The sequence below is a fragment of the Oryctolagus cuniculus genome, chromosome 1 (assembly GCF_051225735.1).
Source record: "Oryctolagus cuniculus isolate XC-2025 breed Fujian yellow rabbit chromosome 1, ASM5122573v1, whole genome shotgun sequence".
NCBI lineage: Eukaryota > Metazoa > Chordata > Mammalia > Lagomorpha > Leporidae > Oryctolagus > Oryctolagus cuniculus.
In genome coordinates this window covers 3,844,601-3,861,226 of record NC_142867.1, presented here as the reverse complement: position 1 = coordinate 3,861,226, position 16,626 = coordinate 3,844,601, and the positions used below count along the sequence as shown (strand labels likewise).

The 16,626-nt window shown below is 68.9% G+C and overlaps 2 protein-coding genes across 2 annotated transcripts in view; one reads left to right on the top strand and one right to left on the bottom strand.

Annotated features, from left to right (window-relative positions):
- Window positions 1-1,452: 1,452 nt before the first annotated feature.
- Window positions 1,453-16,626, bottom strand: part of TESMIN (testis expressed metallothionein like protein) — a 52,746-nt gene continuing 37,572 nt past the window's right edge. The window contains exon 10 of the mRNA XM_089312384.1: window positions 1,453-1,873. The gene's annotated coding sequence lies outside the window, so the exon portion shown is untranslated. The remainder of the gene's footprint in view (window positions 1,874-16,626) is intronic.
- GAL (galanin and GMAP prepropeptide) lies at window positions 12,916-16,359 on the top strand. The gene is made up of 6 exons (XM_051827890.3): window positions 12,916-13,125; window positions 13,203-13,283; window positions 13,458-13,512; window positions 14,906-14,992; window positions 15,257-15,331; window positions 16,137-16,359. Exons 2-6 carry the CDS (start codon window positions 13,203-13,205, stop codon window positions 16,205-16,207), a joined length of 369 nt encoding a protein of 122 aa, XP_051683850.1. The 5' UTR covers window positions 12,916-13,125; the 3' UTR covers window positions 16,208-16,359.

Below are 16,626 nucleotides of genomic sequence, written 5' to 3'. Positions count from 1 at the left end.
GACCGCTGCCCTGGGGGCCGGGCACAGAGAGGTGCGGGAGGATGGGGGCCAGGGGCCGGGGGTCCTGACTCCGATTCTGGCCCAGGTCAGGCCCATCCCCCAACACGTGGTGCCAGCAGCCCCGGAGGCCCCTTCCCCCTTGCTGGGTCTGGGAGCTGGGCAGGTCCGTGGAGCGTCCTCTGGTCAGGGGTGTGGGGCAGGCGCGGTCCATGCCAGTCCCTGAACAGATGGGAGGGGCCGGCCCGGTGGCAGGGGAGGGGTGGGCGGGAAGCCCCTGGCCCCTTGGGAAGGCAGTGACTGGCGTGGAAAGTGCTTCCGGCTTGTTCTATAAACGCTTGCCAGCCAGGAGCACTGTGAGGGCGTCCTGACCCCGGCGGCCATCCGCCCGCCGCTCCCAGGCCCACTGCGGGTCACCGTGACGGCAGGTTCTCAAATGGACGTCTCAGCCTGGATCTGAGCCGCACTCGCTCGCCGCCTGTCCCTGGCGGTCGGAACACGGTGCCAGCCTCGCCCGGAAGCACGGCCAGCGTCTGCATTTTCCTGGGGCTCCTCTCCCTGAGGATGTGGGGAGCAGAGGACGCCCACAGGTATCACAGGGGCGCTCCCAGACCCGGGCCCCTCCAAGTCCTTCCCCTCGTCCTGAGCCCCTGACCGGGGCCAGGGCCAGAGCAGGTGCAGGGGCTCTCCTGTCCTGGGGCCCAGGGGTCCCCAGGAATGCACCCTACGTCCTCCTAGGTCAATGTCTGCAGCGACTCAGGAGCCGACATTGTTGGGTTCCTTCAGCGCAGGGAAGCTGAGTAACCTGGCATAGGCGACCCGGCCAGAGCCCAGGGCAGTGGGGTGCACCTGCAGGCTCGGGGAGCCCTGGGTGCCAGGCACCCGGCACCCTCCCCTGCCTGCCTTCCCCTGCTGGACCCTGGAACACACGAGAATGTGGAGGCTGGGTCTGGCCCTTTCTAGACACGTCTTTCCCTTGTCCTTTTTCGGGAGAATTTGTGAAGAGTCAGGTTGTTTTAGGAATAGCTACTCTTGCAAGCAGAGTTGTGACACCCGCCGTTCTAGCTGTGAGCACACAGCTCGGGGCCTGCACACACACCCCGTGTGCGACCCTTGCCGCCACTTCTAGCGTCGCATCTCCCCAGATGGACAGCGTCCCTGCCCACAGCCCCGCCGCAGGTCCCCCGGGGGTCTCCATCTCTGAGCTGCCGCCCCAGGGCCCGTGTTGCCCTGGTCTCACCCCAGGCGGACTTGGACCTCGGGACTGGGATGCAGACAACCTCTCCCCGTCACAGTCGGTGGCCTGGAGTGTTTGCTGTAGGAATGGAAACCCTAACGGTGCCCGAGGGCCAGCGGGGTCCCTGGCTCGGCCACTGAGCAAGAGGCCTCGCGGGCTCACTTCTGACGGGTTCCCTCCCTCCCTCCCTCCCTCCCTCCCTCCCTCCCTCCCTCCCGCGTGGAGCTCCCGGGCCGATCCAACCTCCAGTGCACGGAGGGACGCCGCGGACACGGGTGAGGGGTGCAGGTTAGCGGTCAGCCCCCTGCAGGTCTCCAAGGGTGCAGCTTCTCGAGATTTCTCCGGGGAGGACCAGGTGGGGAGAGGAAGTCGCCACGGTGGGAGGCGGCGCTGCGGTGCAGCCGGGAAACCCTGCGGCGCTGGCATCCCACAGGGGCGCCGGTTCGAGTCCCGGCTGTTCTGCTTCCAGTCCAGCGCCCCACTCCCTGGGAGAGCAGCAGAAGGTGGCCCGAGTGCTTGGGCTCCTGCACTCACGTGGGAGACCCGGATGCAGCTCCTGGCTGTGGGTTCAGCCTGGCCCAGCCCCGGCCGTTGCAGCCATCTGAGGAGTGAACCAGCAGGTGGAAGACCTCTCTGTCCCTGAGTTTCAAATAAATTAATTAAAAAAAAATTAGAGCGAGGCCGCGAGGCAGAGGTCAAGCCACTGCTTGGGTCACCTGCATCCCACACCAGAGGGCCTGGGTTCGAGTCCCGGCTCCACCTCCTGCTAACGCAGACTGACGGGCAGCCGTGAGGGCTCAGGTACGTGGGAGACCTGGAGTTCCTGGACCCTGGCTGTCGTGGGCGTCTGGGGAGTGAACCAGCAGATGGAAGGTCTCTCTCTTCTGCCTTTCAAAAATTTGACAATTCAGTGTTAGAAATGTACATTCCGGGACTGGCGCTGTGGCATAGCTGGTAAAGCTGCCGCCTGCAGGGCCGGATCCCGTATGGGCACGGGTTCGAGTCCCGGCTGCTCCACTTCCCATCCAGCTCCCTGCTGCGGCCTGGGAAAGCAGTGGAGGATGGCCCAAGTGCTTGGGCCGCTGCACCCACGTGGGAGGACCCGGAGGAAGCTCCTGGCTCCTGGCTTCAGATAAGCACAGCTCCGGCCGTTGTGGTCATCTGGGGAGTGAACCAGCGGATGGAAGACCGCTCTCTCTCTCTCTCTCTCTCTCTCTCTGTCTCTCGCTCTCTGTGTAACTCTGACTTTCAAATAAATAAACAAATCTTTGACAAACAGACAGAATGGAGATGCGGGCAGGGGGTCGTTGGGACAATCACGCCCGACCCCCCAGGCGGGCGGGCAGAGGGTCACACCCCTGCCTCCAGGTGGGAGTCTGGACATCTCGGCCCTGGCGCCCACCAGCTCGGCCACCGCGGCCACCTGGTCAGGGCCTCCTCCTGCAGCCCAGGGTGGGACTGAGCCCGCCCCGCCCGCAGCTCTCCTGCCCCCAGCCCTGCAGGGCTTCCAGGCCGGGACCCTGTCCCCCACCCTCCCCACTGGTGTCAAATGAAAGCAAGAGTCTCCCCCAAATGCCGGGCACAGGACCCCAAGACAGCAGAGCCACACCCAGAGCGCCCCCCGCAGTCGCCTGGCCCAGGGTCGCCTCGGGAACGCCCCTCACAGCACCCCAGAGCCCGCCCTGCCCAGAGCACCTGTCGTGTCCAGTGCCTCAGGAAAAGGCAGACAACAGGTGCCCCAGGACGGACCTGGTTCCCGGGGAGGCGACCCCAAACCAGGACGTGACCCAAGGAGCCGAGGGAGTGGCTGTGTCAGAGGGGCCAGGCCCCCCGCCGCCCCGCGGCCGCGCCGTGTGCCTGTCGTCACCCGTCCTGCTCCACGCCTTCCCTTTCTGGACCACGCGTCTCTGTCTCGGGATCAGTCTGAACCCTGGCCAACAGGGCAGCGACGCCGACGTCACTTCCAGAGGAGAGAATAAATGCTATTTTCTTTCCTCCCTTGGCCCAGTTATGAGATTTTAAGTGTGACTAAATGGCCTGGAGGTCTTCATAAATGTGTTGGTTATAAAACCAATCGCCGCTCTTATGAAACGCTAGCCTTTCATTTATCAAAACCGAAATGGAAAAATGGCATAAACACCCACAAGGCATTCATCACAGCCTGCCCAGGACTCCCAACGGGGCCACTTGTGGGAATGCTGGGGGGTGGGTGGGCATGGCTGGCAGTGGGGAGGGGTCCTCTCACCCCCAGGCTGCCGCTCCTGCTGCCTGTGACTTGCTTGTAAGTCCCCCTGCAGTGCCCGCCCCTGCCCGGGTGAGCTGGGCCAGGTGCGGCTTCCCTTGGCCAGATGGGAGGGGCTGGGGACCAGCAGGAGCTGGGCTTGTCCCTGGGTGCTCAGCCCCCAGCCCCAGCCCCAGCCCCTCCTCCACTCTTCCCACACTGCCCGCAGACCGAGCTGACCTGTAGCCCTACCCAGCCTGTGCCCTGGGGAAAGCCCCTGGGGGAGGAGCGGGTGGGGGGCTCCGGGCACTCTTCCTGCAGGGTGGTGGGTGGGGTCCTGCCCTCTGCAGGGCTCTCAGGCTCAAGGGAACAGCGCACGTGGAAAGAAGGGGTAGGGAGGCAGTGGCCAGCGCAGCCCGACCCCCCCCCCCGCCCCTCCCCGGCTCTGGCGGCCAAGGTGGGCGGCAGATGCAAGCGGCGGGGCTGGAGAACATGAAAGCCGCGCCCTGCGAGGCGCCCGGCCCGAGTCCTTTCATCTCGGCAGCCGCTGGCCGGGACCTCGGAGCGGCGCTGAGTCACCCAGCACCCAGGCTGCTGCGCCCGCCGGGGACATCACCCCGAAGCTTCGTGAGCAGGGCCAGGCAGCTGTGTCGCCTGCAGGTGCCCACCTGGGGGGGTCAGCCTCTCCCCAAGGCCCCAAGCTTCCTGCTGCTCAGGTGGGTTCCTGGGCAGGGGGTAGGGAAAGACCCTCGGCCCCTCCCCCACCCAACACCACCTCCCTCCATGGGAGGTGTGGGCTCCTGACCCAGCCCTGTCCCCGGCCAGCTGTGCACACCTGACCCAGCCCCGCCCCCCCAGCTGTGCACACCTGACCCAGCCCCGCCCCCAGCTGTGCACACCTGACCCAGCCCCGCCCCCACAGCTGTGCACACCTGACCCAGCCCCGCCCCCCCAGCTGTGCACACCTGACCCAGCCCCGCCCCCCCAGCTGTGCACACCTGACCCAGCCCCGCCCCCCCAGCTGTGCACACCTGACCCAGCCCTGTCCCCGCCCAGCTGTGCACACCTGACCCAGCCCTGTCCCCGCCCAGGTGTGGGCTCCTGACCCAGCCCTGTCCCCCCAGCTGTGCACACCTGACCCAGCCCCGCCCCCCCAGCTGTGCACACCTGACCCAGCCCCGCCCCCCCAGCTGTGCACACCTGACCCAGCCCCGCCCCCCCAGCTGTGCACACCTGACCCAGCCCCGCCCCCACAGCTGTGGGCACCTGACCCAGCCCTGTCCCCCCAGCTGTGCACACCTGACCCAGCCCCGCCCCCCCAGCTGTGCACACCTGACCCAGCCCCGCCCCCCCAGCTGTGCACACCTGACCCAGCCCCGCCCCCCCAGCTGTGCACACCTGACCCAGCCCTGTCCCCGCCCAGCTGTGCACACCTGACCCAGCCCTGTCCCCGCCCAGGTGTGGGCTCCTGACCCAGCCCTGTCCCCCCAGCTGTGCACACCTGACCCAGCCCCGCCCCCCCAGCTGTGCACACCTGACCCAGCCCCGCCCCCCCAGCTGTGCACACCTGACCCAGCCCCGCCCCCCCAGCTGTGCACACCTGACCCAGCCCCGCCCCCACAGCTGTGGGCACCTGACCCAGCCCTGTCCCCCCAGCTGTGCACACCTGACCCAGCCCCGCCCCCCCAGCTGTGCACACCTGACCCAGCCCCGCCCCCAGCTGTGCACACCTGACCCAGCCCCGCCCCCCCAGCTGTGCACACCTGACCCAGCCCCGCCCCCAGCTGTGCACACCTGACCCAGCCCCGCCCCCCCAGCTGTGCACACCTGACCCAGCCCCACCCCCAGCTGTGCACACCTGACCCAGCCCTGCTCCGACCCAGCCCTGCTCCCGCCCAGCTGTGCACACCTGACCCAGCCCTGTCCCCGCCCAGCTGTGCACACCTGACCCAGCCCTGCTCCCGCCCAGCTGTGCACACCTGACCCAGCCCTGTCCCCGCCCAGCTGTGCACACCTGACCCAGCCCTGTCCCCGGCCAGCTGTGCACACCTGACCCAGCCCTGTCCCCACCCAGCTGTGCACACCTGACCCAGCCCTGTCCCCGCCCAGCTGTGCACACCTGACCCAGCCCTGTCCCCACCCAGCTGTGCACACCTGACCCAGCTCCGCCCCCCCAGCTGTGCACACCTGACCCAGCCCCGCCCCCGCCCAGCTGTGGGCTCCTGACCCAGCTCCGCCCCCCAGCTGTGGGCACCTGACCCAGCCCTGTCCCCGCCCAGCTGTGCACACCTGACCCAGCCCTGTTCCCGCCCAGCTGTGCACACCTGACCCAGCTCCGCCCCCCCAGCTGTGGGCACCTGACCCAGCCCCGCACCCCCAGCTGTGCACACCTGACCCAGCCCTGTCCCCGCCCAGCTGTGCACACCTGACCCAGCCCTGCCCCCCCAGCTGTGCACACCTGACCCAGCCCTGCCCCCGCCCAGCTGTGCACACCTGACCCAGCCCTGCCCCCCCAGCTGTGCACACCTGACCCAGCCCTGCCCCCGCCCAGCTGTGCACACCTGACCCAGCCCTGCCCCCCCAGCTGTGCACACCTGACCCAGCCCTGCCCCCCCAGCTGTGCACACCTGACCCAGCCCTGCCCCCGCCCAGCTGTGGGCACCTGGCCCAGTCCTGCCCCCGCCCAGCTGTGCGCACCTGACCCAGCCCTGCCCCCCCAGCTGTGCACACCTGACCCAGCCCTGCCCCCCCAGCTGTGCACACCTGACCCAGCCCTGCCCCCGCCCAGCTGTGGGCACCTGGCCCAGTCCTGCCCCCGCCCAGCTGTGCACACCTGACCCAGCCCTGTCCCCACCCAGCTGTGCACACCTGACCCAGCCCTGTCCCCACCCAGCTGTGCACACCTGACCCAGCCCCGCCCCCGCCCAGCTGTGGGCTCCTGACCCAGCTCCGCCCCCCAGCTGTGGGCACCTGACCCAGCCCTGTCCCCACCCAGCTGTGCACACCTGACCCAGCCCTGTTCCCGCCCAGCTGTGCACACCTGACCCAGCTCCGCCCCCCCAGCTGTGGGCACCTGACCCAGCCCCGCACCCCCAGCTGTGCACACCTGACCCAGCCCTGTCCCCACCCAGCTGTGCACACCTGACCCAGCCCTGTCCCCGCCCAGCTGTGCACACCTGACCCAGCTCCGCCCCACCAGCTGTGCACACCTGACCCAGCCCTGCCCCCGCCCAGCTGTGCACACCTGACCCAGCCCTGCCCCCCCAGCTGTGCACACCTGACCCAGCCCTGCCCCCGCCCAGCTGTGGGCACCTGGCCCAGTCCTGTCCCATCAGCACCTTCTGTGCCCCGCGCACTTGGAGAGTGAATGAGCTCCGCACAGTGCCGCTGGCTGAGCCTGGGTTCCGTCTTCACCCCTGGTGAAGCCCCGCCCCGGGCGCAGCAGGCAGAGCTGGGGTGGGGGAGAGGGAGTGTGGCTGTGATGTCCTCTCCCACCTGAGGGCCGACTGCCCGGAGTCGCTCACTGCCACGCTGCTGCGGCTGCGCGGGGCGGGTTTTCTCACCAGAAGCCTCAGGGCCCCCTCCCCAAGCCTTGCCCTTGCGCAGGGCCTGGCTGTGGCCCACCCCGCCCTGGTCTCCCAGCACAGCCCGAGGCTTCGCGGCTCCGGCACAGGTAGAGCAGCTGGGGCCCTGGCGCACAGCCCAGCGTGGACCAGCCTGTGTGCTTATGTAAAACGTTTCCAGCGCAGGGAACCTGTGGTTCTGGACGCAGCGGGGAGGCTGGACAGGTGGTCCAGGCCAGACAGGGGGCGCCTCGGACGCCACACAGGAAGGCACCTGAACCCGGCCTCAGAGGGAGAAAGCTCAGAACGCTACCCTTGGGCTGGGCTGGGGGCCTCACCAAGGACGGGCAGCACCGGGCCGGCCCCGCTGAGCAGGGCGGCTGCCCCTCCACCCCCCACAACTGCTGGGTCTGTGGGACCGGGGCAGCCACCGTGCTGTGGGGTCCCGACCTCGCCAGATTGGTCCCAGCCCCCCTCCCATGGCGCCCCCTGGCTGCACTGCGGGGTCAGAGCAGGCGAGTGCTGTACACTACCCTTGGGAGCAGTCTGCTACCCTTGGCCCGCACTGAGACCCTGGGCACAGGAGAAGCTGTGGGTGGGGAGGAGCTGGGGCAGCCCCACCCCCACCCTGGCTGCAAACAGGTGGCGCTGGGGATGGGCAGTGCCCTCCTCGGGGAGCTGGCCCAGGGCCTCAGCCACAGTAGCAGGGTTTCCCCAGATTTGCTTCTCCTGCCCATGGTCCCGTTTATCCTGCTGGGAGGTGACACGAAGGCTGGGCGCACCTGACCCTCCGATGGCGCTGGGCCCGGTTTTCAAGCTGTGGCACACAGCAGAACCGCTCGGAACTGAGCTCTTGCCCACGCATTCTGCTTTCTTATTTTAAAAATGTTTACTTATCTATTTTCATCTGCTTGAAAAGGGGGGAGAGAGAGAGAGAGAGAGAGAGAGAGAGAGAGAGGTCTTCCATCCGCTGGGTCACTCCCCAAATGGCCTCCAACAGCCGGGGCTGGCCCAGGCTGGAGCTGGGAGCCAGGAGTCCACCAGGTCTCCCACATGGGTCGGGGCACAGCTGTATGAGCCGTCACGGAAGCGTGGAGCAGACCCGGTCCCCGCTGCGGGGAGATGGGCAGGGAAGACAGCAGGTGCCAAACCGTGGAGTTGCGTTGCCCCTGGAAACAGCGCCGCCAGGTGGCAGGCGGAGGGAGGCCCGAGGCTGGGGGCGAAGGGGAGGGCACGGCCTCAGGGTCCAGCGCAGGATTCAGAACCGCCCGGATGGACAGAATGCGGGAACGTGAGTGCAGTCCTGGGAGCACACCGCGCAGGGCGGGGGCAGGCGGGTGACTGCTGAGACGGGGACCCACGTGGCCCTCAGCAGGTGGCCGCTCCATGGCCCGTGTTCCACGCAGCAATGATGTCTGCAGCCAGAGGGAGGTTGAGACGCTGGCACCCGCGTCAGAGTGCTGGGTTCAAGTCCCAGCACCATTTCCGATCCAGCTTCCTGCACACGCTGGAGGGAGCAGGCCGATGGCTCAAGTCCTGGGGTCCCTGCCATCCACGCGGGAGGCCGCCAGGGAACCCCCAGGTCCTGGCTTAGCCCCGCTGGGGTTCGAGGAACAAAGCAGTGGACCGGAGATCTCCCTCTGTCTGTCCATCCTCCTGTCATTCACCAAGGGCAGGGGGCGGGGCAAGGCCTTTCCTAGCTGCATCCCTCCCCCACCCAGCCTGGCATCTGGAAGATTCTGGACAGTGCCAGTGGCACACAGAGCCCTGCGCTGGCTGACCTGTCGCCCACCTCCCTGGAGGCGGGAGCCAGCCAGTGAGGACGCGCGGCTCGGAAGGCCGACGGGGGTCTGGAGCCGGTGTTTTCCGGGTTGGTTTCCTGGGTCCATCCGTCAGCCCATACCCATGGCACCACTGGCCGGCGAGCTCCCGGGGCCGGCTGGGCAGGGTGGAGGCTGACCTGCCCCCGCAGGGCAGGACCTGGGAAGAGGCAGCAGCCACTTGGTCATGGGGGGCAGGCTCAGCTGGGCAGAGCTCCTGTCCGGCAGTGGAGACCACTGGGTTCACCAGCTGGGCCGGGCGGAAGCTGAAGCCCCCCCCGACCCCCAAGCCGGGGTCGGCGACCAAAAGGCTTCCGGTTAAGCGGAGGAGCAGGGTGTGGGTGGGTCACACCTCCAGCGGGGGCATCTGGGAGCACCTGGCTGCAGGCCACACTCCTTGGTGATGACTGGGTCCCCTGCGCTGCCACCCGCCTCCCACGGCCCCAGGTCCCTCGCCAGATGGACTCCCATATGGCCTGTGGGTGCTGCCACCGCTCCTGCTGGGGGCCAGGAAACAGGTGCCTCTGCCCAGGCCTGCAGCTGAGTCACTGGCCCGCGCCCCCCGGCTCTCCCCGCCGCAGGCCATCCGCCCCAGCCATCAGGCAAGGCCAGCCCTGCCAACTTCCAGAAACCGCCAACTGGTGGATCCCCGCCCCTGGCCAGGCAGGTGCCCGGCAGGACCCCGGGAAGTGCAGACGGGGGGACAGAGGTGGACTCAGAGCCGGGCAGCGGAGGGGCGGAGCGGGTGGTTTGGGGGACAGAAGACGGTGTGGGGAGAGGGCCCAGGTTCTGCAAGTTCCGTCTAAATGCATTTCACAAATCCGAGTAAGGACGACCACCTGGCCTCGCAGACCCGCTGACAGGGCTCCGAGCTGGCCCTGTGCATGGGGGACTGGAGCAGGGGGCTCTTGGGGCACAGCCAGCCGGACATCACGTCAAGGGCATGAGCACCTGTGGGGTGACTCCGTGCCTCTGTCCCCAGCAGCCGTCACCTGGTGGCCCAGGGCAGTTGCTCACTTCCAGCCCTCACGTCCATGTTCCAGGCAGCAGGAAGGAAGGGAAATGGACGGAACAGGGGGCCTCCCAGCGTGACCACCCCGCACTGGGCGTGTGCTGGGCCCCGCGGTTCCCCCAGCCAAGCCTGAGTCCATCCTCCTCCCTTTGGGATAGCCGGGGATAGCTGTGTGCACCTGCGTGTGTGTGCGTGCGTGCGTGCCTGTGTGCATGTGTGTGTGTGCATGTGTGTGTGTGTCTCCACTGGGTGCCCATCCTACCAGGCGCTAATTTCATGGCCGGGGATGTGAGGAGGAGCTCCCGCGGGGCGAGGCACCCTGGCTGTAGGAGCTCCGGAGCGGAGCTGGGCAGCGCGTGGGGCCGGGTGGGCCAAGGCTCTCTGCTGGCCGTCCATTACGGTAATGCTGGGCCATTTTGCCGGCCACACACTGGGCTGTCTCGGCGATCACGGTTGACAGCCACTCCCCTCGGGTCGCTGCCGGGCGAGGAGCCCATTAGTGGCCTGGCTGTGGGTTCCAGCACAGCTGGAGCCAGGAAGCAGGTGCGGGCGCCCCGGCTGGGCTGTCCTGGTTTGTCTGTCGGGGGTCATCGCAGGTCCTGAGTGCCCGCCGGCTCCGGGATCTGGCGTCCGGTTGCCCAGGCTCAGGGAGCGGTGCTGGCTGGGGGTGGGTCGCCCCGAGCAGCCGGCGTGTTCCCTGGAGGATGGGTCTCTGCTCAGCGGACACAGCGCCTCAGGTGGCTCCATCACGCAGTTACTCACGGAGACACGCGGGGGAACATGGCCAGACTGGGTTCTTGTTTAAACTTGTATTTGTGTATTTATTTTGTGAGGCAGTGAGACAGACAGGGGGAGAGAGGGAGAGAGACAGAGAGACAGAGACAGAGAGAGACAGAGACGGGGGGCTCCCACTGCTGGTTTGCCCCAAATGCTTGCAACAGCCAGGGCTGGGGTAGGCAGCAGCCAGGAGCCGGGAGCCAGGAGGGGGCAGGGACCCAAGTACTTGCGGCAGGGAGCTGGGTTTGGGCTCCTGATTTGGGGTGCGGGCGTCCCAGCTGGGGTCTCAGTGGCCAGCCCACGCCCACCCAGGCCCTGTGCTCTGTCTGGCTCCCCTGTCAGTCATGGCCCGGCCCGCCTCTGTGCACCCATGGAAGGTGGGGCCCTGCTGCCCAGAAATGCTTGGGGGCCGGCACCGCTCACCTCCCAGAGTGGAGGCCAAGCCGCAGCGTTCGGCCCTGGCCTGCTTGTGGCCGGATTTTCCTGGGAGGCTGAGGGAGAGCAGCTGGGCTCCCTGCACCTGCTGGCCCTGGACCCCATGGGAGCCTTGTGACCCCGCCCACTGCCCAGGGCCCCGCCTTCCAGCCCCTCTGGGGATTCATGGGTTCATGGTCAGCCCGGCTTGGGGGAGGGGCACATGGTGGGGCCGACGCTGGCCAGGGCGCACTGTGGCATTACCAAGGTCGTGGCATTTCAAAGGTAGCCCCGGTGGACAAGGCCGCGGACACCGCCCCTGCCCCCTGCCCCGCTGGTGATGTCCCTCTGGCCTCCACGGTTCAAGCCTGCCAGGGCCACAGCCTCTCCCTCCCTCTCGCTCCCACCGCAGGCTGCACGTGGGACACCCTCACCCTCACCCCAGGATGGCCAAGTCTGGTCCAAGACCCCTCCCTAGGCCCGGTCACCCCCAGCACCCCACCCACAAGCCAGAGCAGGCGTCGGCCCCAGCGCCTGTTCTCCCTGGCTGCCAGCTGGCCGTGGCCAGGTCCCCGAGTGTCCCAGGGGTCCTTCCCCGTCCCATTGGGAGCCCACGGCTCTCCCTTGCCCCCCCTTGGTGGGCTGCGCAAAGGCTCTTGGGAATGGAATGTGGGAGACGTGGTGATGGCCTCAGCGGCCATCAGTGGCCCTGTGCTGTCCACCCCGGGTGCCCAGTGACATCACCGATTGGAGCTCAGCTCAGGGGGTGCAGCGGCCGAGACCTCCTGCTGGGAGCTCTGGATGAATGACGGGCAATGTGGGTGGTGCCCTGGGCTGTGCTGTCCCCGGGACTGGGGGTGGGAGGGCGGGGGGGGTTGCCCCTGTGTGGGGGTCTGCACCTGCCAGCCCGCCCCTGCCCCCGCCAGCCTCTGGGAGTCCCAGCTGGACTGCAGCAGTGAGGACCCACCGCTGTGGCCAAGAGACCCCCGCTGCCGCCCCTTCAGCTGGGCTCGGGGCTCCCTCCAGGGCCGGTGGAGCGCAGGCCCCCCCACTGGGCCTAGCCGGGACTGCGGTGGTCCCTAACCGCGGCTGCCCTCTTGTGGTCGTGTCCCTCCTCTGCACGCCTTCCCCTCAGGCCGGCTGGTGGGGCTGGGGGCTCTGGCTAGGAGCCAAGGCGGGGTGAGGGCGGCGATGACCTGGGCCGGGAGTGGGGTGGGGCTCTCCCTGGGGTTGGGGTCTCTCCCATAGGGATGTGGGTCTCTCCCGCGGGGGTGGAGGGTCTCTCCCGCGAGGGTGGGGGTCTCTCGCGGGATAGGGGGGGTCTCTTCTACGGGGGTGGGGGTCTCTCCCATAGGGATGTGGGTCTCTCCCGCGGAGGTGGGGGTTTCTCCTGCGGGAAAGGTGATCTCTCCCGCGGGATGGGCGGGTCCCTCGGGTCCCTCCCGCGGGGGTGGGGGTCTCTCCCGCGAGGGTGCGGATCTCTCGCAGGATGGGGGTCTCTTCCGCGGGATAGGGGGAGTCTCCTATGGGGGTGGGGGTCTCTCCCGCGGGGGTGGAGGGTCTCTCCCGCGGGAGTAGGGGTTCTCTCCCCCGGGGGTGGGGGTCTGTCGCGGGAAGGGGGTCTCTTCCGCGGGATAGGGGGAGTCTCTCCTATGGGGGTGGGGGTCTCTCCCGCGGGATGGGGGGTCTCTCGCACGGGGGTGGAAGGGGTCTCTCCCGCGGGAAGACCCTATCGCGGACGTGGGGGGCCTGCCTTTGCCCCCCCACAATACAGGCCCCCGGCGCTGCCCGCAGGGATGGAGTTCCGGTCACTCCGCCCCCGGGCTGGTGGGGGCGCTGGGCGGTGCTGGGCCCCGTGACGCGGCCGCGCGGCCCCGGGAGGCGCAGATAAATAGCGGCGGCGGCAGCCCTGCAGGACACGTCGAGGGAGCCCGGCCGCCCGCTGCCCGCTGCCCTCTCGGCGACCCGCCGCGCCATGCGCTGAGCGCCCTGCCGGACCCGCCTGGACGCCAGGACCCAGCCCGGACCCGCTCGGACCCGGCCAGACCCGCCCGCCCCGCGACGTCCCGGGACAGTCCCGCAAGGTGCGCGCCCCGCCCCGGCCCCGGCCGTCCCCCGCGGCCCCCGAGCCCGGCCCGACGCCCCTGCCCTCCCTCCGCAGATGGCCCGGGCCGGCGCCCCGCTGCTCGTCTGCCTCCTGCTCGCCGCCGCCCTGCCGGCCCCGCGGGCGCTCGCGCTGCCGGTGAGTCGGGGATGGGCGCGCGGGGCGTGGTGGGCGGTGTGAGCCGCGGTCCCGCAGCCTTGGACAGCGCGGGGCGCCCTGGAGCCGCGGCCGGGGCCGTGGACCCCCACGCGCGTCCGCGGCGGTCCCTGTGCTGCGCCCCCAGGCCTCTGACCCCCTCCTCTCTCTTTCCAGGCAAAGGAGAAGAGAGGCTGGACCCTGAACAGCGCCGGCTACCTGCTCGGCCCACGTGAGCGACCAAGGCCCCGCCCACCCAGCCCTCATCACTTGCTGTCCCAGCTCTGGGCAGGCCCCGGGGGGTGGGGTGGGAGGCAGTTTCAGTCCCTCCCAGCCTGGGCGGCCTCTCACCTTTGCCTGACCCTCCCTCCCAGCAGGTGGGCGACACCCAGGAGGGAGGCGGGACCTGCAGACCCCCTCTGCCTGGCCTCTGGGACCTCAATCCCTTGTGCACCTGACTCTCGTCCCCCACCCTGCAGCTGGGCAGCCCTTGAGGGCGTCTCGCCGGGCTCCCCGGTTCCACCGAAGCTGCCTCCGTCCCACCCTGCCCCCCGAAACCTCCCCTGGGGTCCCCAGAGGCCTCCACAGTGCTCTGCACGTGTGACCCCAGCACCTCTTCCTTCCAGAGGCTTCTTCCGTGCCTGCTCTGCCCTGACCCTGGGCATCCCCCCCGCCAGGCTCTGCAGCCCCGTCCTGGGCCCTGGCTTCCGCAGCCGCTGGTGGCTCCCACGGCACAGGCGCGCCCTCTGGGCTCTGCCCTCGTCCCCGGCTCCAAGCTGCACGTGGGAATTGACATGTGACCCACTGCAGGTGGCCGGGCCCACTTGTCTGGCTCCAGACTACACGGGGATGGTTCTCTTCCTGTTCAGACCTGTCCCCACCCCCTCCTACGCGGGCCAGTCCCACGGGCGCCGCGAGGACCCCTCTTGCTCTGAGGATGGAGGCACTGTCGGATGGCTAATGCCTAAGCAGGGAGGGAGGCCTCAACAGGACGCTGAGGGTGGGGCGTCCCCCTGGTGTGGCTGACCTAAGAGGAGGCCGGGTGGGCACCCCCCGACCCCACGCCTCCTGCGTCCCTAGCCTCCTCTGCCGGGAGAGGTTGGCCAGGCTGCAGCCGTGGGCACCTGCTGTGCTGGGAGTCGCCCCTCCGTTACGTCCTCACGCAGAGGGGACGTCACAGAGCCCGGGGCCCCCTCTTCTGGCTCTCCTGCATTGGGCTCCTAAGTGGGGCCGGGGGGTGGCCGACAGTGGGGAGACTGCACGAGGGTGCAGGGAGCACCTCTCCGGGCGCTGCAGGCTGCCGGCCCCTCCCCTGGCCCCTGTGCGGTCAGATCCCAGTGTTCTGCGGGCAGGCAGCGGGAGACCTGGCTCCTCGCCCTCTCCCACTTGCTGCCCCTCCACGGCCCCCTCTCTCCAGCCCCACCCATCTGCAGTCTGGGCACGTGCACGCCGATGCTGCAAACAGCCCGTGTGCCTGTGGCCCTGGCACGTGCAGCCGGGCCGGTCACCCTCCCTCCTGGCGCCTGGCCCCGGCTTTATTTTGCAGTGCAGATGTGCGTGCGTCTTGGGGCTTGGGGGGGGGGGAGCTGGCAGTGGTCAGACACCTGCCTCTGATCTGCCGACAGACGCCATCGACAACCACAGGTCCTTCCATGACAAGCAAGGCCTCGCTGGCAAGCGGGAGCTCCAGCCCGAGGACCAGCTAAGGCCAGGTGAGGAGGCCCCTGCCCGGGCACCCGCACCCCGCCTCCCCTCCAGCCACAGCCTGAGCCTGACCTGGCCCGCGCCTTGCCCGCAGCCCTCTGGCTCCGCTCCAGCTGTCCACAGGGCCGCAGCACGGACAGCAGGGAGGCCCCGGGCGGAGTGGGGCCTGGAACCCCCTCCCCAGGCTGCATGAGTGAGCCTGGGCCCCTGGGCTCAGGTCCGGGCAGCGTCATGAGACCGCGGGCTTACGGGTGCTCTTGCCTGCTCCGCAGGGAGCTGGGACGGGGCCCCGCCCGAGAGCGTCGCGCGCACCATCATCGAGTTTCTGACTTTCTTGAGGCTCAAAGGTGCGTGAAATGGCGGCCGGAAACGCCTGCGGAACCCCACCGGCGGGCGGCTCACCCCCGCCCAAGTCCTGGCCAGCACTGCCACCAGGGAGGAGCAGGGGCCTCGGGCCGGTGTCCTGGGCCATCGCTTGTAGGGCAGCTTCTTGGGGGCCTCCCTTGCCTGCTGTGTAAGCGTGGCAGATGCAGGGCCCCTGGGGCAGCCGCCCGCACGCCTCGCGGGAAGGCTGGGTCCCGCCTGGCCTGGATGGCGGTCACAGAGCTGCTGGGGGGGCAGGGCCGAGGGAAGGGGGCCGCAGCCCTGGGAGGCGGGCCGCGGTGGGGGCCTCTGTCTCCGGCAGTGTGGACGGCACCATTTGCTGTCCAGCTTGGAAGAGTTGAGGCGGTTCTTGGGCTTCCTCCGTGGGGCTGAGTGCCCAGGCCACGTGGCTGAAGGGCATCAGGCGGGGCTGGACACCACGCCTGCCCGGCCCCCGGGCTGTCTGGGCAGGGAGCCTGGGGGGGACAGGACAGCATGGTGGTGTTGACCTGCCCCTGCCCGAGCCCCGAGGGGTGCAGGGGCTCAGCCCGTCTGTTTTGTTGCCCCCTTTGCAACACGAGCACTCCTCCAGGTGACAAGGTCATTGTTTGTAACACTCCCTCGACACGACTTGAAAGGCGGACGGCTTCAGACCTGCGCTGACCATGGGGTGAAGCCCACAGAGGCGGGTGGTCCAGACTTTGCACCTGACCCTGGAAGCCCCCGGGAGGGCCCTGCGCAGCCCTGCCCAGGCCGGCTGCTGAGGCGGGGTTGGCTCTTTTGTTGCAGAGGCGGGGGCCCTGGACAGCCTGGCCGACCTCCCCGTGGCTGGGTCGCCGGAGGACGCCGGGCAGCCCTGACCAGCCACTGTTCCGGGCGGCCATCTGTGCGGAGACCGGGGCGGGGGCCATGCCTGCTCTCCCTGCCTCACTCTGCTGTCGTAATTTAAGATTTTGGGACAATTATTTTGAGTGGCAAAATAAAAAATAGCAACTGGCCACAGTGGTCCTGCTCACTCTGTCCGGTCGCCGCTGCGCCGGGGGTGGGGGTGGGGGACTGGGTTTCGGTTCGGAGCCACGCCCCCACCGCAGAGGGTCTGCGACACCGCCTGCGCTCGCCAGGGGGCGCTGCGCTAGCTCCTGGGTCCACACCAGCAGGAAGGTGGAGGCGGACCCAGGAGTGGGGGGACTGGCGGGGGCGGTCCTCCCGTGGCCAGAAGGCTGGCAAGGGGCAGATCTGATGGCTGTGGGGAGTGGCAGACCCCGGTCCTCTGAGCAGA

Coding starts and splice junctions, on each gene's coding strand:
- GAL (XM_051827890.3), top strand. CDS start 13,203: ATGGCCCGGGCCGGCGCCCCGCTGCTCGTCTGCCTCCTGCTCGCCGCC. Junction 13,513..14,905: donor CGGCTACCTGCTCGGCCCAC/GTGAGCGACCAA, acceptor ATCTGCCGACAG/ACGCCATCGACAACCACAGG. Junction 15,332..16,136: donor GACTTTCTTGAGGCTCAAAG/GTGCGTGAAATG, acceptor CTTTTGTTGCAG/AGGCGGGGGCCCTGGACAGC.